The 24,383-nt window shown below is 40.0% G+C and overlaps 2 protein-coding genes across 2 annotated transcripts in view; one reads left to right on the top strand and one right to left on the bottom strand.

Moving 5' to 3' along the window:
• PIK3C2G (phosphatidylinositol-4-phosphate 3-kinase catalytic subunit type 2 gamma) overlaps positions 1-18,068 on the top strand; it is a 278,348-nt gene extending 260,280 nt beyond the window's left edge. Inside the window, exons 31-32 of the mRNA XM_073335036.1 lie at positions 767-892; positions 17,916-18,068. Of these exons, the coding sequence (XP_073191137.1) occupies positions 767-892; positions 17,916-18,068 (279 nt within the window). The remainder of the gene's footprint in view (positions 1-766; positions 893-17,915) is intronic.
• Positions 18,069-21,299: 3,231 nt separating this feature from the next.
• PLCZ1 (phospholipase C zeta 1) overlaps positions 21,300-24,383 on the bottom strand; it is a 122,600-nt gene continuing 119,516 nt past the window's right edge. The window contains exons 12-13 of the mRNA XM_073319008.1: positions 24,009-24,158; positions 21,300-21,382 (exon numbers count right to left, since the gene is read on the bottom strand). Of these exons, the coding sequence (XP_073175109.1) occupies positions 21,300-21,382; positions 24,009-24,158 (233 nt within the window). The remainder of the gene's footprint in view (positions 21,383-24,008; positions 24,159-24,383) is intronic.

The raw sequence follows: 24,383 nt of genomic DNA, 5'->3' as shown, positions 1-24,383 counted from the left end.
GACCCTCTCCCAGATAACTAACCATAACTCTCTGCAATCTCCATCTCCTTTTCTAAGGGCCAAATTTCTGGCTGTCTCTATCCACATATCAAGAAGGAAACTACTGGTGGATCTCCACAGCCATTCCCTCTCATTTGGCCTTTTTTCTTCCTGTCCTTGCTGATTCCTGGCCCAATAGTCAATATGTGTAGTGTTAATGGGGGGAATAAAGAGAGTTCCCAGCTGTGTGGAGGTGGGGCATGGGACAGACTTTATATAAGTATCCCTTCCTGCCCGTATTGTAGCTGAAAATGCTCCTGGATCTTCTGTGCTAGCATCCTCTATGAAACACCCTTAAAAACAATCAATTGTCCCCATATCAACATTGGAACTGGCTCATTTTTTATGGGTTAAAGTCAATAGAAGATGTCTGGCTAAACTCCAGTTTCTGTGCACTGCTTTGAAGAATGTAAGGGCTCCATTGCATACCAGTTTCACACAAGTTAAAGTGGATTGATGCTTAAGGATTCTTCCACTAAAAGTATTAAATCTGGAAAATTTTATTTTGTTTTTATTTTTTCGTTTACTTTCCCCAACACAATATGTGGTTGAATTCTATGTATTTCTGTTTACAGTGGTTAGTACTCCATTTTATACCAATAAAACTTTGTCAGTGTAATAAGTCTCCTCATGTCTGCTTTAAGTCGAGATTTAATTTGGTCCCTCTCTATTTGTTTTCCTTGCTAGAAACACAGACATTCATATTTATAACCCTTTTGTTCTACAGCATCTCCCAGATGGCTCTGTCCCAACTGCACATGCTGAATTTTATCTTTTACCAGATCCTGATGAAGTCAGCAGAAGGAAAACGAAAGCAGTTCCAAAAAGCACTGACCCTACTTACAATGAAATTGTGAGTGTTACATTTTTCTTCCAGCATTTCTTGTCCAAATCCTTTCCTGAAATAGCAATAGAGCTCTGAGAGCTGCAATAACTGGTACAATCAAGAAATGGGGACATATCCAAAGGTGAAGTGTAAACACTGATGGTCTTCCATTTTGCTTCCAGTTCTCAGTGATACAACAGTTTCCTTATGTCTCTCTCATTAGGAAAATAGTTGGCTAACTAAAACTGTTCAATCTTCTACTTTAATTATAGTTCCATGTTAGACTACTAAAGCCCATTATCTATTGTTTAATGCTTTATTCACATTTGTACCTGTCACTTTAAACAATACAATATTAATGAATTGAATAATTCTAACATACCTACACAAAACAGACACTGAACTAGCTTTCACTATACTAAATAACAGGATGGATGGAGTCTTGCATTGGTATTGATCTACGAGGGTTCCGTGAACACAATAAATGAACACACATGTGAGATCAGACTGATGCAAGAACGGCAAGCATGACTGCATGTGGGACAGACAAGATTGTGCAAGACCATTGCAGGCTGTTTTGTCCTTGCTTTTTGCTGTTTGTATTTTTCACGTAAGGTGTTGATGTGCCTTGTTTCAAAGCGGTTAACGGCAACATGGCAAATCTGCTGCCACCTTGCTCTGTCATGGACTGTTGCTTCCCAGTTACTGGGGTAGGCCTGACACGCTTTCAAGTGTGACTTTGGTTTATCTTTACACCATTTGGACTGGTCACCATGAGAGCAGGTGTCGTGCTTTAACTGACCCTAACGTATAGCCTTGGGTATTCTTGAGTCAGCAATACAATCAAGTTGCCTAGACCAATGCAGCTGAGTTATTATAAGCATTCTTTGAAAGCCAGATGTCCAACAACAAATAAGCATTTCAGTATTAGGAATCTTGTCCTAGCATTTGACTCTGCAAACAGATTAAAGACAGCACATATGATCATGTTTTCTGATATCAGGTGATATGTTGTCCATGTCTCTCAAACTCAGTTCTGGGTCACTTTCCCAGGGGCAGTATCATGGGCCGCCAAGGGCATCCACAGGTCGTAAGTAGTGGAATGCCCTCCAGATATAGATGGTAGCTGCAATATAAGCAGGGACAATAAGCACTCGTGGACAATCTAATGGCAGTACCAACAGGGCATGGTGGTACTGCTGCCCCTACAAAATGTCAAAAGATGCACAAAGATGGTACTGGACTAAATAATTACATAAATAATAAATGACTTAGCCTCTTTTTAAGCCAAATTATTGGCAATTTACAGACCTGTGTAATCACTTCATTCACCTTTGAAATACAGCCTCCTCTGAGGTGAAAAGAAGCAACCATACAGCTGCCCAGAGCAGCACTACAGGACAGGAAGTGACATACACTAGACTCTGTTGAAACTGAAGGGGGAATTCAAACAGTTAACGTATTTAAGGAAGCAATGGGCTTTAGGGCCTTGGTAGTGATACTTAGCATGTTACACACACTACTTGATTAAGCTTCAAAACACCCTTGTTAGGCATGGTACCCTGCCCCTTTGTACAGATAAGGAAAATGAGGCATGACAAAGTTAAATTGATTTGCGCACAGACACAAGGCAAGTTAGGTAGCTGGGATTAGAACCCCTGTTTTCCGATTTCCCAGTCCTGTGGTTTTTAATTTTAGACAATGCTACATAGTAATTGTCTATTAAGTATCTCCAATTGGTCTGTTCCTTAAGTTAGTTACACTGTACATTTTCAATTCATATTGTAAGCAGGCTTCAGCAAATGGTATTTATGCTCATGGCTGAAACAGCTAGAAGTTGGCGCCCTAGAGCACCAACAGCAGGAATTAAATGAAATTAGACTTTATGTATCTGTTGTGTTTATATCTATCCTTTTAGCAATTAAAGTTACAGTGGAATGGAGTTGCTTGGGGGGGGGGGGGGAATGTCACACACACACACGCTCCCTTTCTGCCTGGACACTCACCAAGCTCTACCTCATTAGGCACATGTGCATTGAGCCTCCTGAGTCTGAACAGAATCCAGACACTGTGCCCGGGTGGGGTTTCTATACACACTCTTGTCGTACAGATCCTCTGTAGCAACCTCTCCAGACAGCTGGGACTCCTCAGTCCAACTGTCTCACCTCTGGGATTAGTGCTGACCCCTCAAAGTCTGTCTGTAGCCTAAACACACCATCTCCCAGAACTCAAGCCATGTGGCTGTTCTAGGTTTACAGTTTGACCCTTCAGGGACACATGACATTGAAAGGAAACAGATACGCAAGTTTTTCACAGGAATCTAAGCACGATTTACTCTTTACTTAGCAGCATGAGAAATATACATATCTAGACAAAATAATAAACACACCTATGTGCATTTCCATGATCAGTTTCCTCAACACTCTGGGGAATGCTTTGAGCTTTGGCAAAGTCCAGTGTTGTATCCAGGATCCTGCTCCTGAAGCCCACAGCTTCTCTTCAGAATCAGAGTCTCTCTCCCCTCTCTAGGCCAGTCAGCTTTCTCTGATCTTGTCTGCTCCCATAGTTAAACAGGACTCCCCTACTACAAAACATGCCCCGCTCTCCTGCCCAATGCTTCCTGTGTCTATCTGACTTACTTGAATTTATGTTTCTCTGCCAACACCTGGTTTATTTGTTCTGCTGATGATGATTTTCCACTCTCCAATTCACCAGCCCTCTGGGGAGCAACTTGGTCAAACTGTTTTCCCCATTCAGGCAATTACCTTTGCAAACCCATTGTTCAGTCACAGCACAGTTTATAACTCTCTGTTGTTTCTGGTCTGGCAGAGACGAGGGACAACAGAGCTACAGTCCCTGTCAGCAAATGGTGGACTCTACTACCACATAACAGGCATTCAATGATACAACAATTTCATAACTTCGTAACATCAGTTTATAAGGTGTACATAGACAAATTCCCCAAATCATCACACTGAGATTTTTTCTCTAAATTAAAACCGTCTTACATATATTTAACACCCACCCAAAGATTTCCCAAATATTCTATACACCATATACCTCCAGTACCACTAAAATGCTGCCATATTTGTGAGAGAGAGCAGCAAGCCACCAGTACTCAGTGGGAGGAGTGTTAATTTTGGCCAAGGACACTGGAGAAAACTTCTGGTTTCAAGAAAAGTGTCATGGAAACTTTAACATCAACTGAGACAAGACCTCCAGATTTTAAGATCTCATCTGAAAGACCTATATGCACAGTGAAGCACATGGTACTCAGTCTAGTTCACAAAGAAGAATTGAGTTGACCCCAATGGGAAGCTATGGTTCAAACCTGAAGTTCCTTACACAGTTGAGCAATCCCTGTGATTATACCACCCCATGTGATGCCAGGCTGCATGCATTTTCCATGTCTGTAGGTAATGGACAGAGGCAAAAGCAGGGATTATAGTTTTGTGAGCCTCAGGGAACTGGAAAAAACAACTAAAAACACAAGTCAGCCTTCTATTAAGTTAGTTACTGTCCAGGAAGCTGAATAAAGTAATATAGTAGCTCTTTTTGTAAGAATTCACAAGCTTTTATTTAAGCCAAAGGGCTGGAAGGAAATTGTATTTTTGCTCTGTGTTGGAGGCGGAGAAAATTCTGAAATGTGGCTCTCCTGGGTATATTTGATTTTAGTTTTGCACTTTGTGTGACTGCCTGCAGAAAATTATAAGCCTTATTTTTGTTTTGTTTTTTACTCATGTATGAGACTGAAAATATGAAGGTCTGGAAGGTACGTGACACTAAGTAAAACAGACTGCCTGTTTTGGAGTCACTGTTAGCAGGCACAGGTTTTTTGCTGCTGCTTTTGCATTTTGTACTTTTTTGCATTAAAAACAACATAATCTTGGTTTAGAAAGGTGCTTTAAAGAGAGGATGAGGACAAAGAATATGGAGAAAACAGATGTACAGTAAGAAGAATAGGCTGATGAAACAGGGAAAGGAATAAAGAGGTATCATTCAAAAAAGTCCCAGTCTCCTCGTCTATGTAAAGAGCTGCAAGAGGTAGCTAAGGGGTCAAAAGGGATTAAGCCTGAAGAACTTAGATTTCCCAGTAGGGATGGCTCAACGCTCTCACATCCAAAAAGTGAAAAGGAGCAGGACCTGCTGCATTAATTCCCCTTCAAGGTCCTAAGACTATATTGAAACATTTGTAGTATCAGCTATGTAACATGTTATGGGCTCATGTTTCCCTCAATTTATCTTTTTTCTTCCAAAAACAGGTGAAGATGCAGTTTGGCCAGTTGACAGAAAATCTAGAAACTGTGCCATTGCTAAGGAAAGAGAAACAACTGTCCTTCTTGGAGATTAAAATTTCATTAGACACCTCATATGTCAGCCACACTTAAGTCTTTGGAGTCAGGACTACCTGAATTTTCGAACAGCTCTCCCACTGATTTGCTGTGTTGCCTTGAGCGCTTCACTTCTGTTTAATTTGAATGTATAAGTGGCAAGAACTATTATGAAACAGTGATTTGAGAATTGGCCTGGATTACATGTGAGATATTGGCAGTTGATAGCTTTAGCCCCATACTGTGTATCCACCCCAAATCTTTCAACCTTTTCTTCCGCCCATACACCCTAATTACATATTCCTGGTTTCGTCTGAATTTGCAATGCCTTCTTAGAGCCAGCTCATAGGGAGTGATTGAAAGCCCTGTAGACTTTGCTCTGTCCCTGTAAATTGTCATTCCTCAATGCCTACAGCTTCTCGTGGCCCAAGGAATGAGAGTTCTCGCCCTCCCAACACTTTCATGTACAGATCCTCAGTAATGAAAAGATTCCTTAGCTAGGCAGCTTGCAAATTAAAATTCTTCAGTGATTTTAAATGAAAAATAAGATGGTAATTTTTATATTTTGGCCAAGAACATGATACATTAGTACTGTCACATTAATACGGCATCATTAATCAAATCATATTTGTATTAAATTATATGACCTCTTACTGTTTCTGTCCTTGCGTTTATTCTGTCTAAAAAATGTTTCTTCATTTTTTAAAAATTCATCTACAACTCAGTGAAAGGGACACGGTAAAAATTATGGATTACATGGCAACTGGCATCTGCTTAGCTATGCATGTAAAAGGAACAGGTGCAAGAAGCTCTCTCTCCTTGGGGCCCTTCCTCACTCCCATGCAGGAGCTGGTCAAAACAGCAGCCTCTGAAGTCTGCTGAACAAAAGAACTGCTCCCTGTTAAAGCCACCTCAAGGGGGGCAAGGAGGGCCCATCCTTCCCTCCCATGCCAGTGAGCAGAGCTGGTTAACCACTTGAAAGTCTATCGTACTGAGTGACCTTGTCCTTAGTACTTGGGAGCTTAAGGAGGCATTAATGACCCATATGTAGAAGTTAGTAAGCAACTGTAATGCTTTTAGTCCAAGGTGTTTGAGGAATTCCAGCAAGATATTATCATAGCCCACCGCTGTGTCTGGCTTGATGAAGTTAAGGGCCTTATCTAGCTCATTGACCATGAATGTCTCTGGTTACTCCACATTCTGATGTCGAAGTTGGCACCATTCGTCGTGTACTTTTCATTTGAATGGCTTCTCCAATGGGACCTTTGCTACCCACATTAGATAGCTTGGAACCTCACTGGGCTTAACCAGTGCATGATTTTGACATGAAGGTTGTTGAGTAGCACCCAGCCGGCAGATCAAGTTCCAGCACTTCCGCTGCAATAAGTTAAGTCAAAGCTTCTCTGTGGATTCCTTCCACTGAGTGAGCATGGCAGCATTCAGAGACTCAGTCAAGTGGTCAGCGATGTCCAGGTCACTAGATAATTGGAATTTCCTGAGCAAGGAATAGCTGAGTTGGTATAACTGAGCATGTGGCTTTGTAAATAGCTCCTTGGAACTGGTGGTAGTCGTCTTTGACTGGGTTGGGATACAATGCAATGGAATGGTAACCACACTGCGTTCCTGTATGGCACAGAACTTTTCCCAGTCTGTATTCTGGAAATTCCACCAACACTTGATTGAGCTTCAAATGATGTGTGCTGGAGCCCGATGTGAATGAGTGATGGTCTATGTTGGCTATGGGGGAAGTTACCAGGTACTACACGGCTCAGGGCTTGTGAACAGCCATCTAGTGAACTGACCCAGCAAAGTTTGGGAGAGTGGTCTTTCAACCATCTGGCTGAAAGAAATGTGCCATGTCGTTTTGCATTGTGAATCAACACAAAGTCATCGTTAGTTGCCCAATCCATCAATTGTTCAAAAGCGTCATCCGAATCAGTGAACCCCCACTCAGAGTGGTGGCTGTTAAAATCATCAACAAAGATTGGTAGATGATCAAGTATTGGAAGGACCTGCTGGTTCCAGTGCACACTCAGCGGCTTATATACATTGGCAATCCCTGATCGCATTGTAAAACCTGGAGGAGGAAAGTGGAACAACATCAAATATGTCAGAGCACATGTATATTGCACGGCCATATTTGACATTTGGGGTGAGTGAAATGAGGCCAAAGCCATTGATACCATAACATCTTGCTACGCTAATTGCAACACGAGTTTCTTGCAAACAGATCACGTCAATGCTGCGACAAGTAGCTAAGGTACTAATGATGCTGCGTTTGGCTGCTGACAGGTCCTCAATGTTTAGCTGAAGAATTCAAAGGGCTGGTCCAATGGCTTGAAAGTCGAAGGATGGCGATACATTGGGCTCACAGTCAGATAGCACGTACCAAGATTCATTGCTGAATTTGGTCCATTGGTTGAATCATTAGCTTCCCTGGCCTGGGCCAGGCAGTGATGGGTAGCACGATGTGAATGCTGATCCATTACCCCCCAGTTTTCTCAGAAAAGTTGCCAGTTCAAGCTGGGGTATGAGCACCCGAACCCTTAGAACATCAGCCCCTGCCCTCTGCTATTCAACAGCAGAGTACTGCGCTTCGGTCTGGTGTCGCTTGTCTCACACTAGGCTAGTCAATGCAGAGCTTAACAAAGCCATGCGTATTGCTACCAGGACTTTACGTGCAACTCCATTGCCATGGTTGCCAATACTTAGTAACATAGCACCGCCCCATATTTGCCATGAGAAGGCTTCTATGTTGCTGGCCAAGATCCACGAGAACAGCGACCTGCCTTTGTATGCAGACCTCTTCCACCACCCGCCAGCTCACCTGTCTTCTAGACACCCTTTATGGTCATTTATGCTACCACAGAGCATGACTGTGGAATCTGCTTGGTACGAGTGGTCAGTGACAACAGTTGCTAATTACATTCTCATCACTGACCCAACCATCTGTCCACCAGGTTTTGTTCTGTGAAGACACTTGTGATCATCTCTGAACCAGTTTCAAACAGGACAAGGCAACTGTGCAGCTGATCTCTTCAAATGGCTTTTTTCTAATGACCCACAATGCAGCTGCGGTCAACTTCAGACTATGCCGCAAATCCACGACAAGTGCCGACTGCCTTATTTTGACGGTGGGCTCCGGCTCTCCACCTGGCTGATGATGACACCATCCAATGGCTGGACACATTGCGCATATGCTGAGAGAAGGAGGCATTGTGCCTCACAGAGGCACCATGTTGCCCAGTGTTCTGCAACAGAAAGGAGGGGTTGCTGTGAGCCAGTGCAGCTCCCTGATCAACACAAGGAGCTGTAATAACTTGTGTCACTGGTGTAACGTCCCACAGGGACCCTTCTCTAGATTATGCCATCCATGTCCTGCCCCAGAACACTCTCTTTCTCCCTTATGCTGGGAGTTATGAATGCAGCTGGTGCTTTCCAGTAGCAGAGTACAGTGCAGGCAAATGCTCTATTGGCCACATGGCCATTTTAAGGTCACTAGTTGCCTTAGCAAAGTGGGGAATCTTACCAATGATGATGAGAGCTGGACGAATTTTGAAAGTCTGATTGTCTTTTCATTATTCACTTTATTGCACTTCATTCAGCGTGCACAGTCAAACTGGAGAGGTGGTTTCACTTTTGCTGAGCCAGGTTCGCTCTCTAATTCTCATGCACTGGCACAATGCTGTTGTGTTTGTGTTTTACAAACTGTGCAGGAGAAAGTATACATTTAAAATGATTTTCACTTGAGACAAAACATAAAAACCCATGGAAACATGTATACACAGATATTGATTGTATACTAATATACAGTCTTTTAAACAAACCCTAGATTTAAAGCCCAAACCTACATGACAGTGTCCTTTTAAATATTACAAACCAATTTACTATTCCTGAAGCATTTTCTTATTAATGAGAGACAGAGAGACTGGAACATAGGAATTGATTACGAATGCAGCTCGTTTCTTGTTAGGCTGTCGCTCTCCAGATTTTTTAATTCAAGAATACAATGTTCACATTTCATAATTAACCCCAGTGTGTTCTCACAGTATCAAGGTAACTTCAAGGGTAAGTGTAAAACTGGAAGCCCTTGTATTTTTCTAAAGGGATGTAAGGCAAGCTTTCTCACTTATTTTGAAGAGCTACAACAGCATCCTAACAGTGGTGATACCAACTAATTTATAAATTCCACTACCTCAATTTGGGCCCAATCCCACACTTATTCTACATTTGCAACTTGTACTGGGTTGCCTTTGTATTGTGTTTATTACATGAGGATCCTATTAAAATATCTCAGTTACTGTACCGAATGCACATTTCAACACTGCTAACAAGAACTTTCCAGGCTCTCACTGTAGGGCCTTGTCTACACAAACATTTAGCTTGAGGCAAGGTGGGGTGTGAATCTGCCGTGCAGTAGCCTGTGGCAGACTAACTGTCCTTGGGGATGCTGCTGACACGTACTAACAGTTTGTTAGTGAACTTTGATCTAGTCCTCTTTGAGACAGGCCTAGATCAAAGGTCACTAACTAACTGTCAGTCAGCAGGGTCCACAGGGTCTATGGCAGGCTAGTTTGGGGGATATGCACACCCCAGTTTGCTGCAAACTACATGGTCATGTAGAGAACTCCTAAGGATTTGTGTATCCCAAGAGCAGAATTTATACAGGCAGTTTTCAAAGGAAAGTTACCATCTCTCTATTGTGTGGGTTTTTTAGATGGTTGGGTTTGGTTTGGTTGATTGATTAGTTTTGGGGGGTTTTTTATTTGGTGGTTTTTTGTCTTGAACTGTTATGAAATCTTTTGGAAGTACCACTGAGAAGAAGATTAGACAGTTTTAAATAAATCCTTATATAATATCTGTCTATCTTAGGGGTTTATACGGCTGCCAATTACCATATTATCGGAGTGCCTTCCAAAGAAAATCAATAGCAAAGTGCCTGGTAGACTTCATGGAGTTTCTGGCATTTCTCCTTGTTTGGGATCAAAACTCTGCTTGGGGTAGGGTTTGGGGGAGGGATTATTTTTTGGTTGGTTTAGGGGTAGAAGTGGGTTTCAGTGTTGACACTGTCATTCTGATGGGAAAGCTTTTATGAACAGGAAGGTTTTTCTAAAGAACGGTCAAATGTTGGATTCCTCTCATTTCATCTAGACGTTTGTTCCATAGGCAGATCCCTCCACAGAGAATACTTTGTCCCCAGCTCTCACGTGCTTTCTCATGGTCTTTGGGATCTGTATTGTCCAAGAGGAATGCAACTGTCCCAGTGGATCATATATAAAGATTTGGTCTTTTCATGTAGCGCGGGCTTGCCCCATTAATAGCTTTGAAATTTAGGACTCAGGCCTTAAACTGGTATCAGAAACTGACTGGGTTTAAGTGAAGGGACTTGAGTTTGGGCTTGATGTACTCATGGCAGCCTAAGCTAGGGAGAGCACAGGCAACTGCCTTCTTTGCCAGCTGGAGTCTGTGTATCTTCTTGTCGTAGCCCTGGTCAAGCTCCCTCTCATGGACGCTCTCTAGGCTGCTGTGTTTGGATTCCACATGGTGGATCTGTGTGCTTTTAAGCTTCCTTTTGTCTGGGTAGGCTGTGGCCTCTCTGGCATACTTCCTGGGCACAGACTCTGTTACCCTTTCATGGAAGTGGGACCTTATGTTCTAGTTGGCCCAGGCCCCAGCACCACCGCTGATCCCCCAAGATACCACAGTTGTTTAAGCACCTCCTTTCTCTGAGCTCCAACCATGTGGCCATTCTGGATTACCATTTATCTCTCCATGGAAACAGAGACACAGGCTTTGCAAAAGGTTTTCTACACAGTTACTCTTTACTATTGATAGCCCAAGAAATGTACAACTCTGGGAAAAAAAACAATAGAACATCTGTATGCATTCCCTACTTCAGTTTCCTCATTACTCTTCATTATTCTCTGTATTTAGCTCAGAGTCATTTATGGAGTCTAGGATCCTTCCCCCCTGCTTTAGGCTTCTACTCTGGAACATGGAGTCTCCTGTCCCTGCTCCAGCCAGCTTTCTGCTTCAGCCTCTGGTCTCATCTTCCTTTCTCTCTCATTCTCAAATGACCAGGGAAAGACCATTGCTCTTATAACCCTGAGTCTCCTTTGTCAGGTGACCCCCCTGAACAGCCTCATCAGGTGAATAAAGTCCCTCACCAGGTGATTCATTGTTTAGTTACCTCCCCCGTGAAGATAAGCCTTGAAAAACTTGTTTACCTTCATGTTAGCCATCTCTTTGTCCAAGAGTTTTCCATTTGAATGGGTGATCACCAAAATTCAATACACCTCCATTGTTAGCCCAGAGTCTCCACCATTTGGACTTTGAGTCCAACATGGAGGTAAAAAGGCAACAGAGAAGACCAACAAGTCCCACATTCAAAATGGAGTTTGCAGTCTGACATAGATATGCATAGAGAGTCCCCAATATTAGTCAAAAAGCATAAGCTATAAATAGCCAGATTCCCCAAATCATCACAGGAAGAGCCTCTCCTCTATGTGAAAGGGATGCAGTTTCCTAGCAAGCTGGAGATGAAAAAAAGGCATTTTTAGATACTGATGCATTCAGACTTAGTGAGAAGTTAAACAGGCCCCTGAGGCTTCATACCATTTTGATAAATGGGGTCTGTATGCCTTCAGTAGAAGGTAGAGATAAATGTCTGAGACAGTTCTTCAAAGCATTTCTCCCTTCCAGTCAGCATTACTTTAATCTAGCCTAGGTTTGTCTTGAGCCAGTTTACTTTCCTTCTAGAGCTAATTTCATGTTGGCATTTTGACATGTTAGTAGTGTTGGTTGTTGCATCAATTGAGAAAGAGATACATACTTGAGTATCATCAGCATACTGTTGGCATCTAAACCTATGGCATCTCACTGTCTCTCCCAGTGGTCTCATGTAGATCTTTGTAGAGAAGAGAGGATGCTATGAATCCCTGCAGGACTTTGCAGGTGAGGATCTTTGGAGAGGAGGAACAGAGTTACTCATTACAACCCTGTAACTTCTGCTGGAGATGAACTGGAGCTAGGCTGTCTATTCCTGCTATGTCATGTCGGCATGTTAGTAGTATCACTGTGTCAAAGGCTACAGAAGGTCCAGCAATATAAGCATGGAGATCTTTCCTGTGTCTAGGGCCATAAGAAGGCCATCCTTTAATACCACTAGAGCATTCTTTGTTTTGTGTCATGGTCTGAACACTGATTTTGTGGCATCCAGGATAGGGGATGGTACATATGTTGCCAGAACTTGCTGATAATTATGTTTTCAGTTATTTTGCCCAGGATTGGGAGGTTGGGGATAAGACAGCACTTGGAGGGATCTTCAAGGCCAAGTACTGGCTTTTGGGGTATTGGGTGAAAACGTATTTTTCAAGGAGTTTGATAAGTGTGTTCTACTGAAGAAGGCATTGACTATTTCCAGTATAGGAAGTATAACCATTCTTCACTGGCTTTTACCAGCTATGAAGAGCATGGATCAATTTCACAAGTTGGCTGTAATATTTTTGAGAAACTCTTTATTGCACAGTATGCAAACAGTGTATACTTTCTAACAATGCTCGTGTTTTCACCAGTGATAGCTGTTTATTATGTATGATGTGCAACAATTACATGTTCTGGAAACTTCATTTTATTTTTAGTGAAAAGGGCTTCTTGAACAAGTGAACTCAAAAAATGAGAACTATAAAAGAGAGTATAGTGCTTTCTGGAAATAATCAGCACTCTAATTTTATTTTAAACGAAAGCAATTAATTTCTAACATACTTGCTTGTTTCCTTGATGGTGGCTGGCATGTTATTTCTGTTGTTTTTTCCTGTTCCATGTTTTTAAGCAAAGGTTCTCTTTAGAGTTGCTTCAGAATATGTCATCAGCATAGTGTTAACAGTTATTTTGGCTCATCATCAATACCATTTTAAAATATTAAAATAATCCTAGTAATTTTAGTGTCTGTGCTCTTATATGTACTCTTATATTATGATGAACAAAATAATTATTAATCGGGAACCAACCATGTTTTACAGGTAATGATTACCAGTCCGTCGAATTCCATATAGTTATTACTATAATTAATTAATTAATTAGGTGCCACCTCTGTCTGAGAGGCAAGTAAAAACACAAAGTCAACTTAGGGCAAGAGGTCCCAATTTTTACTAACATAATAAACAGGTGTCTTGGACTGACAGCATACAGTATCTAAAGTTCCAGCAGTTTCCCCCTAATTACTATGCTAACAGGCCCAACACATTGTGATGAGGAGGACACTAATGTGTGACACTTAAAATTGGGCAAAGAACTGATTTTTCCATCAGTTGGCAGTTCTGTAAAAATAAAATAAAATTAATTTCAGGACAAACCAAAAACGGAATTTTTTTCAGAATTTTCAGCTAATCAAAAAAATCAGAAACATTTCAATTTTATTTTGGGTATTTTTTAATGAAGGCAAAGGAAATGAAGGGCTAGATTCACAAAAACAGAGGAAGGGTGGTGCTTTCCTCTTTATACCCAATGTCCTCGTGGTTTGGGCACTCATTTGTCATGTGAAATATACCCAGTTTAAATCCCTACTCTGGAGCAGGAACTTGAAGCCAGCAATTCTCCTCGTCCCATGTAAGTGCTCTAACCCCAAAACTATAGCCTAATTTTGGAGGGAGGTGGGTTTCAATCTCTCCCATTGAACTGCTTTACATAAAATACTCCTAGTTATGAGCCAGTATAAAACAGTGAGAATGACTCGTAGCCAAGTAGCCAGGCCATTCACTTTCAAGGAGGGAGACCTAGGTTCAAGTCCCTGTTCCAGAGTCTGGATTTAAACCAGGTATCCCATATGCCAAGTGAGTGCCCAAACCACTGAGATATGCGGTATAAGGGGGATATCACCACCCTACCTTTATTTTTGTGACTCTTGTCCTTCATTTCCAGCTGTGGGTTCTAACCACTTGGGAAGGGGGGTCCTCCTTCTAAGATTTTGTGAGTGGTGCTTAACTGCCCCTCTAGCTCAAAAAAACAAAAGATTTCAATCTGATTATTTGAAAGTTGTTTAACATTTGTGAGATTTTTTCTTTTGTTTTTTTAATTCAACCAAAACAGTTATTTAAAATCTACATGAATTTGCTCAATGTTTTGGTAAATCCAAATCTGAAATAAATTTTCAGAAAAAAAAAAAGTTTCAGTCAAAAAATTTTGCCCCGTTCTAGTTCCAGTTCGCTGTGGTTTGAAAATTTGGTCCTGACTTGACTAAAACTACATAGCAAGTCACCAAGTCAGGAATAGACCCCCCAGAATAAGGAATTCTGTTTCTCACTGCCGTGATCTAACCCTGAGACAAACAAACTGCTTTATAAATATTTACCTTAAACTTTCTTTGCCACAACTTAACTCCATTCCTACTAGTCCATTCCTCTCTCAGTGGTAATTATAACTAATTCTTGTTGTCTTTATATAATCCTTTCACATGTATGTTACCCCTAAGGGATTTTTGTATATGGAATAAGCCTTCTCTTAATCACTCCACAATGGACCTCACCTGTATTTCCTAAACTTGTTAAAATATTTTTTGTTGCAGTCTTCTGAATTCTCTCATTTCTTTTTCAGAATATGGTGTCAAAAACTGAATGTAGTATTCCAAGTGAAACCTATCCCTGAACTGAGTAGGTCTAGCCTTGTGTCCATGTGATACTTCTGTTGTTAATAATAATTTATAAAATGCATCCAGTTCTTTGATGATCACGAAATGATAAATTTCATGACTCTAAGGAAAGGGAAGACTGAGGATGTATTTTAAAAAAAACAGACATTAACAAATTCAGAGAACTGAAAGGTAAGATGCCATGGGAAGAAAATCTAATGGAAAAAGGCGGTCAGGAGAGCTGGCAGTTTTTCAAGTAGAGAATATTAAAGTCACGACTGAAAAATATCCCCACTCAAAAGAAAGACAGAAAGTATAGCAAGAGGCCAATATGCTCCATCAGGCACCCTTTAATTACCTGAAATTCTAAAAGGAATCCTACAAAAAGTAGAAACATGGACGAGTTGCTAAGGAGGAGTACACATTAAGAGAAAGTCCCAAGCATGTATAGATAAAATCAGAAAGGCTAAGGCACAAAATGAGTTACACCTACCCAGGGACATAACCGGCAATATGCAGATGTTCTTTAAATACCTTAGGATCAAGAGAAAGACGAAGGAAAGTGTAGGTCCTCTAACTTAGTGGGGAAGGAGACCTAATAACTGTTAACATCAAGAAGGCTATGGTGCCCATTTTGCTTCTGTCTTTATTAATGGTGATCAGGTACTCAAGGAGGAAGGAACACAAGCCAAAATAGGGAAAGAACAGGTTAAAGAATATTTAGATAAATTAAATGTATTCAAGGTGGCAGGACCTGATGAATTTCATTCCAGGATATATAAGGAACAAGCTGGATCAATCATGGAACCACTAGCAATTATCTTAAGAGAATTCAAAGAGAACAATTGAGGTCCCAGAGGACTGGAGAAGGGCAAACATAGTACCCATCTTAAAAAAGAGAACAAAAAGGAACTGGGAAATTAATTATAGACCAGTCAGCCTAACTTTGATATCTGGAAAGATACTGGAACAAATTATTAAGCACTCAGTTCATAAGTACCTAGAAGATAATAGGGTTATAAGTAGTAGCCAACATGGTTTGTCATGAACAAATCATGACAAACCAACTTAACTTCCTCCTGTGATGAGGTAACCAGCCTAGTGGAGAGGGACAAAGCAGCACACATGATGATAAGGCTTTTTTTTTATAGTCCCACATTACAGTCTCATAAGCAAACTAGAGAAATGTAGCCTACATGAAATTACTATAAAGTGGTTGTATAACTGATTGCAAGACCATACGCAGGAGTAGTAATCAATGGTTCACTGACAAACTGGGAAGGTGTCTGTATTGGGGTTCCGCAGGCGTTAGTCCTGGGGCCAGTACAATTCAGTATTTCCATTAATGACTTGGATAATGAGGTGAAGAGTACGCTTATACAATTTACAGATGACACCAAGACAGGAAGGCACTTTGGAGGAAAGGATTAGAATTCAAAACAACCTTGACAAATTGGAGATTTGATCTGAAATCAACAAGAGGACATTCAATAAAGACAAATGCAAAGTACTACTCTTAGGAAGGAAGTATCAAATGCAAAATTACAATATGGATAGGTGCTGGTACTGCTGAAAAAGATTTGGGGTTTATAGTGGATCACAATTTGAATATGAGTCAACAATGTGAAGCAATTGTGAAAAAAGCTTTCATTCTGAGGTGTATTAACAGGAGGGTCATATGTAAGACGTGGGTGGTAATTCTCCTGCCCTACTCAGCACTGGTGAGGCCTCATCTGGAGTACTGTGTCCGTTGTGTTTGCGGGCACCACTCTTTAGAAACTATATGAATAAACTGGAGAGATTTCAGTGGAAAGCAACAAAAATGACCACTGAAGGTAGGACAAGAAGTGATGGTCTTAATCAGCAGCAAGTGAGATTTAGGTTAGATATTAGGAAAACTTTCTAACTATAAGTGCAGTGAAGCACTGGAACAAGTTACCAAGGGAGGCTGTGGAATCCCTGTCACTGGAGGTTTTTAAGAACAAGTTGGACAAGCTTCTGTAAGGGAAGGTCAAGGTTTATTGGGTCCTGTCTCAGCACAGGAGGCTGGACTTGATGACCTCTCAAAGTCCCTTCTGGCCCCTATATTTCTGTGATGGTACAGAAAAAAGGTGCTATATAAGTGCATACATAACAGAAGACTTGCAACACCCCAGTGCTATAAATTAGCCTTTTGAGAGTGCAGGATGTATTATAATCTGCACCAGGACTGCCAGGATCATCTTTTTTAAAATGAGATGATATAGGTAAAAAGCATCACACAGATACACATAGCCTTACTGAACCTAAATTTTCAAAATGGATGGTGTTTTAGCCATGTCATCCCCACTAACTTTTATCACTCTGAGAACTAATACATTCATCTTGAGTTCTTAATCCCACCTCACCTTCCCTGCTCAAAATAGAAAGAACTCCTTCCTACTTTCCTAACTCTCCTGTTTTATCTCCCTCCACCTTACAATGGAGTTTTCTCTCCAGTCACCTCCCAAACAATCCTTTCTTCACTGGTCTCCTATTCAGAACTGCTGGATATTTTGCTATGTGGTGTGAAAGAACGGTGACACTGGAGGTAGTGGAATGGTAAACTGTATATATGGTAAGATAAAATATTTCAACGGTGAACAGAGATAGGAGATTAATGAACCAGCTATTAAATAGGGGAACCCCATGTTCTGATGTCAAACTGAGCAACACATGAAGAACAAACCTTTTAAAAGCTAGAGGGCATTCTAAATGTACCTAATACTTAGTAATTTGCATAGTTATTAATTTTACTAGTTGAATTCATGGTGGAGTTAAAACTCTGGTTTTAAACTTCCTTGCAAATGCTCAGTCTTTAAACTTTACTAGCCTAAGCCAGCAGAAGCTTTTTTTATTTTGAATACATAAGGCTAAATTTGTTCTTGGTGTAATTCCATTGATTTGAGCATGGGTCATGGCTTGGAACTTGAGACTCTTGCTGGCAGTTTGTCAGTTACTTTAAGCATTAGTAGTAATCTTTAGGTATAAGTGACACAAAAAAAAATAAGTGCTTTTGGTATCAAAAATATTCAGTTTTCTTATACTTTATCTGCTTTCCCATATATGATTGCAGGTAGTATATGACGCAGTCACCGAGCTCCAAGGACGTGTGTTACAGCTTATTGTGAAAAGCAAAGGAACATTTGTGGGAGCTATCAACATTCAACTGAACAGTGTCCCATTAAATGAAGAAAAGTGGTACCCATTGGGGAACAGTATAATTTGAACATTGCCTTAGATAACTGAAATATTCATTCATTATTTCTCTTTCCCTTTTCTCATGGGCCATTTTGGCACATTAGCCGAAATATTTGCCTTTGAGAATATAACATGCAGTAAACCGCTAACCATATATACATTGAACTACTAATCACACGGAAATTCTCTCTTTTTCATGATCCATTGCCATTTAGCTATCTTCACAGAATTACTACCTTTACCTGCAACAAGTTCCCATTAGCCTGGGTGTAAAAAGGCTTGCAGCATGCAATTTCAATTATCTTGGATAACATTTCTTATGGCAACAAGCAAGATATTTGTTCCTGCTGATCACTGTTATTTGTATACAGCTAGATGTGTTTTATGTATCCCTAAACCTGTGATGCTGGAGCCTTAGCCAAAGCCCATTTAAGTCAATGGTAATCTCCCACTGACTTTAGTGGGCTTTGGATCAGACCAATAATGAGCTTATTGGGCTGAATTCACTCTACTTGATGTCTGTGTAGTTATATCAGTTTTAAATATGGCCCAGTTAGTATGATAGCACGTTCACCTGAGAGATCATAGTAGAATGACAGCCAGTTTGTATTTAAAACTTCTTGCTCATTTCACATTTAAAGTGTAACTATATGTGCAGAATTTAAAATCTGAACATTTAAAAGAATTTAAAACTATACTGTCCTTTAGTTTTAGTGTATACCTTATATTTTTAAGTTTTAACTTGCTGATGTAACATGTGACTTTGTAACTTTCAGACCTGGGGAAAGATGTTTCATCTCACTGGGTTTATTCTGGGAAAATATTTGGAAATAAATAAATTCTGGCAAAATATCTGATAATAGATAAATGTTATAAATTAGAGTTTGAAAAATATTTATATCCAACGATCCCCATAGACTTTTAAACATTTCCAAAAATCCCATGTAAATGACCAATGTATTAGAACCATCACACAGTAAGTAAAGGGGACATACAATAAATAGTTACTCTGCTGAAAGGTTAAATTAAGTAAAATCATATTATAAGAAATCTTTGTTCATTAGTAAAAAAGAAAAGGAGTACTTGTGGCACCTTAGAGACTAACCAATTTATAAGAGCATAAGCTTTTGTGAGCTACAGCTCACTTCATCGGATACGAAAGCTTATGCTCAAATAAATTGGTTAGTCTCTAAGGTGCCACAAGTACTCCTTTTCTTTTTGCGAATACAGACTAACACGGCTGTTACTCTGAAACCTTGTTCATTAGTGTTACCCCATTGCATGTTCATGCTGCATTTGGGAACTAGACAATACATACACAGGCTCCAGTCCTGTAAAGCCTTATACATATGCTTAACTTCCTGCCCGTGAGTATCCCATTGAGTTCAGTGGGACTGGTTCATGAACTCAGTCCTTGAAGGTGCTTTTACCCAAATCCAGTGAAACACGTAAGCATGCTTTTTACTTCCCATTAGACTCACTGAATTCCATTAACATCAGTTGCACACATGAGCCCCATGTGCATAAAGTTAGGCACTTACATATGTCTTCCCAGAATCAGGGTCACAGGGTAGTAAAAAGAAAAAGTACTGATTCATGATGTGATCCAAGGTAAACATTAATATGATAACAAGATTTATCCTGCAAGTTGAAAAAGTGGCTGGCAGTGGGAATAATGCCCAGAGCTGTAGGGGATTCCTTTTTTCCACCCAAAGCACAATAGTTTTAAGACACACAAATCAGGCTTAAGCAGCTTATGATATATAAACCTGTTGAAGTTGCGGTGTGAGTGTCATTTAAGAATATCATGAATCCAACAAACCTGCATTCTTCTCGGCTGCAAACAGATTGGTTATGTCAGCTCTTGGAACAGAGCCACTATATTGCCCAGGGAAATTAAACTTCTCAGTGAGGACTGAGAACCTGTTTGAGTAAAAACATGAACATGCCTACTCAGTGCTGAAGAAAACCATAAAATTTTTACCCTATGAAAAAGATATTGTCTATGATACAAATATAAACAGTACAAGGATCGACAAGGCCAAAATTTTAGATTATAGGTATTCTAAGATAAAGGCGCAAGTGACTTCCCTCTCAAAAAATGCAGAAGACACATCATATCCAGCTTTTAGTTATCAAATTACCTGACCCTAAAGTTCAGTATTGATTTCAGATTCTTCTCAGTTTTCTTTAGTTTGCTTTTAATGTAAATAAATGTTGGCAGTTTTCCAGTAGTGTTATTTCCTGTAACATTTTCAAATCTTTGCCTGTGGTATGTACAGGAGAGTATAATTTTCCATATTTGAGAGAGACACATTTTGTGCATAGGGGATATATTAATACAAATAACATTTAAAATGACAATAAAAATAAAATCAAACTATAAAGATAAGCATTGATCTCAGTATCTTAAGTAAGAAATGTGCCATCATAATACAGCTTGGTAAGTTATTGAGGCTTGGACCCGAAACCTGCAATGAATTCTGTACATGGAGATCCCTGTGTGCATATGGAGCTCATTGCACAATAGCAATTTATAAGAAAGGTGGGAGAACACTGTCTCTTGATGGGAGGGCAAGGGCTATGCTGACAGGGAAGGTGCAGACAGCTGTATCTGGCAGGCGGTTAGTGTTCTGAGATCCTGGTATCAGCAAAATTGAATATTGTCCAGGTTACCACTCTTGAACTTTTATCATTTTTACAATGGGCATTGATGAGCTACAGCTCAATCAGAAATTGACTCATTATGGATTTAAAGGGTAAATTATGTTATAATTGTGTGTATGGGCATGTATGTTTCCTGTTTTTCTTTTTTTCTTGAACAGATTAATATACAGTAGGAAAAAGTTTCTCAATACAAATGAAAAAGCCCACTCAATTTTGCCCATAATTTTGGTGCCTTTGGAAGTCTTAGACCATAAATATCAAAATGCTACTTCCTTATTATTTAATAATTCATTACTATTTTGCTATTAGTTGCAAATAACCATGTCTTAAAATATTGACTGGATTCAAGAAAACATACTGCAAAAGTCAACCATGTATGATTTCTTCTAAATTACTTCAGGGCCCAATTCTACAGCCTTTATACATGTTAAATAGCATTTAACCACACAAATATTTCCACTGATTTCAGTGGAAATTGCAGGTGCTCAGCACCTCTGAAAATCAGGCCACACACTAAACTGTTGTTTGCAAGCTACATGATGGTTGCTTTATTGAGGAATATGCCACTTCAGGAGTACTGCTAATGTCATCATTAATAGTACCAAATATACACAAAGAGTGATGCAGGATCAAGTCTGTCACCAAGTTTGGAAAACAGAGGAACATGACGATAACCTGTAAATGTAATAACAGTAAATTAATTTATTGAATACAAAAGTAGAATTGATGGTGGGTTAAGTGATGAAACAGAAGTGGCCGTATTTACTGTACAAATGAAGCATAATTTATAGTTATCTAAATAAACCCTTTAATTAAAGTAAACCAAAATGATCCATAGAGAAACACCCATTACTACAGTAGTTCTCTAACATTTCTAGCATTTTAATTCTCCTGGCATTCAGTGGTGATAAACACAGATAATGTTAGTATAGCGTCAAAGCCTCCACTGATACATAAGTTGTGATTTACACTATCCTGCAGACTTCTGCTACAGGACTGGCAAGGATTTAGAAAGGATACTCTTGGTATCCAGAAGTCTATGCTGCACATATTGCGTTTAGGACACCTCCTATTGATTAACCGGTGAAGGAAGAGTGACAATGTTCTTGTAAAAGAAACTATGCTGCAATGGTAGTGAGCTAACAAAAGAGAGGTGGGAGGCAGAAGAAGGTTTCCTACCTTCCCTGGCCACTTAAACCCTTGGGCTTTTGGGCAATCTGGAAATTTCTACAAAGAATGATGTTTGACAACCCTGTCTAAGCTCCAATGTTTATTTGACTGCATTTTCTATACACAAAGCAAATTTAGAACTGGTTTCTTGCAGTTTCGCAGAATAATATGTACATTCAAACAAAAGAGAGAGAGAGACAAAGAAATAGGTGTGCAGATTTAGCTAGTAGAATGGTAAGTATTCTGTAATAACAATGTCTGTTTTGCTCATATCTCCTTTTTTCCCAGCCCATGAAAAGAATCAATAAACATCTTTATAACTTACTACCCAGGAGGAAGAAAGTGGGGGGAGGAGAGGAGAGCTGTTAGGACTGATATAAAAGCAACAAGTAGCCCACTGCCAGCTCAGTGTTTTTCAGCCTTACACAGTCCAGGTAACATTTTTAAGAGTGCCTAAGTCACAATTTCAAAAGTCCTATGATTTAGGGCTTGTCTACACTGCTGCTTATGTCAATGTAACTTATGTTGCTCAGGGGTGTGAAAAGCCCCCCACTCTGAATGATGCAAGATACATTGACTTAAAGCGGTATCCACACCATACTATGTCTATGGGAGAGGTGGAATAATTATGCCGACAGGAAAGCACTCTCCCATTGGCATAGCGTGTCTTCACCAGACACACTACAACAGCACAGCTGCATAGGTGCAGCTGTGCCAAAGTAGTTCAGTAGTGTAGACTAGCCCTTAGACTCAGAAGTGCCTAAGTCACTTTTGAAAATGGATCCTCGGTTCTTGAGTAACTAAAGCACTTTTACCTCTTTCTCTCTTTTCCAAAAAGAGGGCTGAGATCACCTGATAATCTTGAGATATGAATTGTCCCTAACTTCAGAACTTACTCTCAAAGCTCAAGCTTTTTCTTCAGAGAGAACTGCAAGGCTTATTGTTTTGGCCAAGTTAATGGTGATATAAAGCACGGTCTTTTCTGTTTTGTTCACTTTTCTGTTTATGTTGATTTTTTCCCAGATGTCATGGAACTGGGCAGGCTCCACATGTAAACGAATAAAGTTAATGAGCATATTGAATTGCCTACTTTTGCCCTGAACTCTGTCTGCTACCAAGAAAATGACTCTATGTTCTTCATGTTTAAAGCTATGCTGACATTTTATCTGTTCTAGTAGAAGGATTTCTGGCAACTAGAAGTTCTCTGTGAGGTTTTTATAGTCACGAAAAGTTTAAATCCCGTAAACAATTATATCTGTTCGGCTAGGAGACTGTATTAAGCTGGGTTCTCAAAGGCCCTATAGCTCCTTCCTATGTTCCTCAAAGATCATTTAACAAGAGGGATTACTGCATCTTCAAGAGAGTATTGAGACACTGGAGGATGACATCTGTAGGGAAGCGAAGGGCAGTAGGTGAATCTATACACCTTTATTCACCAGTACAAGTTGGTTCTGTGTGCTTGTCAGAAGTTATTTTGAAAATCAAATACAGTAAGCAGCCAGTTTAGAGTAAGCCACCCTCCTCCTGGCATAGTGGTGTCTACATCAGCTATTCATTTGAATTCTATTCATCGGATAGGAATCAAGGAGAGGTACTAGTAAAACAAGGGGAAATTATCAGTTAGTACGCTTTTTTTATTTCCCCCATTTTATTTCCATCTTTCTGCAATTTTTTGACAATGTACAAAGAGCTCACTTGATTCTTTATCTTTATTGCCTACCTCTCTTTTGTTTTTTCAGGTTCTGGACTGAATAAAACATGGGCAATCTGGTGCCTTTATACTGGTCTTGACTGACTGTTTTTTTCACCCTCTTGCTTCCTAACTGCTGGAGCTATAACACTCTCTGAATGGATTCTGTTTACAATGTGAGTGGAGTAATACTGCAATAAATACAGCTACCAATAAGTAATATTTCCTTCAGTACTGTAGGTTGGCAGTCACATAGAATCTAATCATCATCGCTAACAATGACCCAAAAATGTGATGAATGCCACTCTGCATCTGTTGCACCTATTACAAAGTTTATGGTGTGTAATAAACCTAAAGAGAACAACAGGCTAATAGTAAAAGCTTATGCTTTTGTAGATTTTTACTCGGTGGTATGTAGTTTGCTTTTGGAGGAAGTACTACCTTTATTCATGCACAGCAGTGGTAAAGTGTATTGGCCCAGGAACTCATTTGCAGCTAGCGATATCTGATCTTCCACAACGAAGCGTACTAATGCCAGTTCTGGAACTTGAACATTAAAAGTAAAAGTTTCATTCCACCTAGGGCACAAAGCTGGGGTGGGGGTGCAGAGAGAGAGAGAGAGAGAGAAAACAATTGTAATACAAACAGCATTCTGAACAAACACATCAATGGATTGAAAAATAATGAGAACTTCTTTCCTGGCAATTAATTTATGAGCTATGCTTTCTACAAGTGAGGACAGTGCAGCACCTCCTTTTGTGCCTGACTCTGTGCCCGTTTAACTCAGTAACAAAACTCCTACTGACTGCACTTGTG

Source organism: Lepidochelys kempii, chromosome 1, assembly GCF_965140265.1.
Source record: "Lepidochelys kempii isolate rLepKem1 chromosome 1, rLepKem1.hap2, whole genome shotgun sequence".
Classification (NCBI taxonomy): Eukaryota; Metazoa; Chordata; order Testudines; family Cheloniidae; genus Lepidochelys; species Lepidochelys kempii.
The sequence above is the reverse complement of the archived record's forward strand: the minus strand, read 5'-3'. Positions and strand labels throughout refer to the sequence as shown.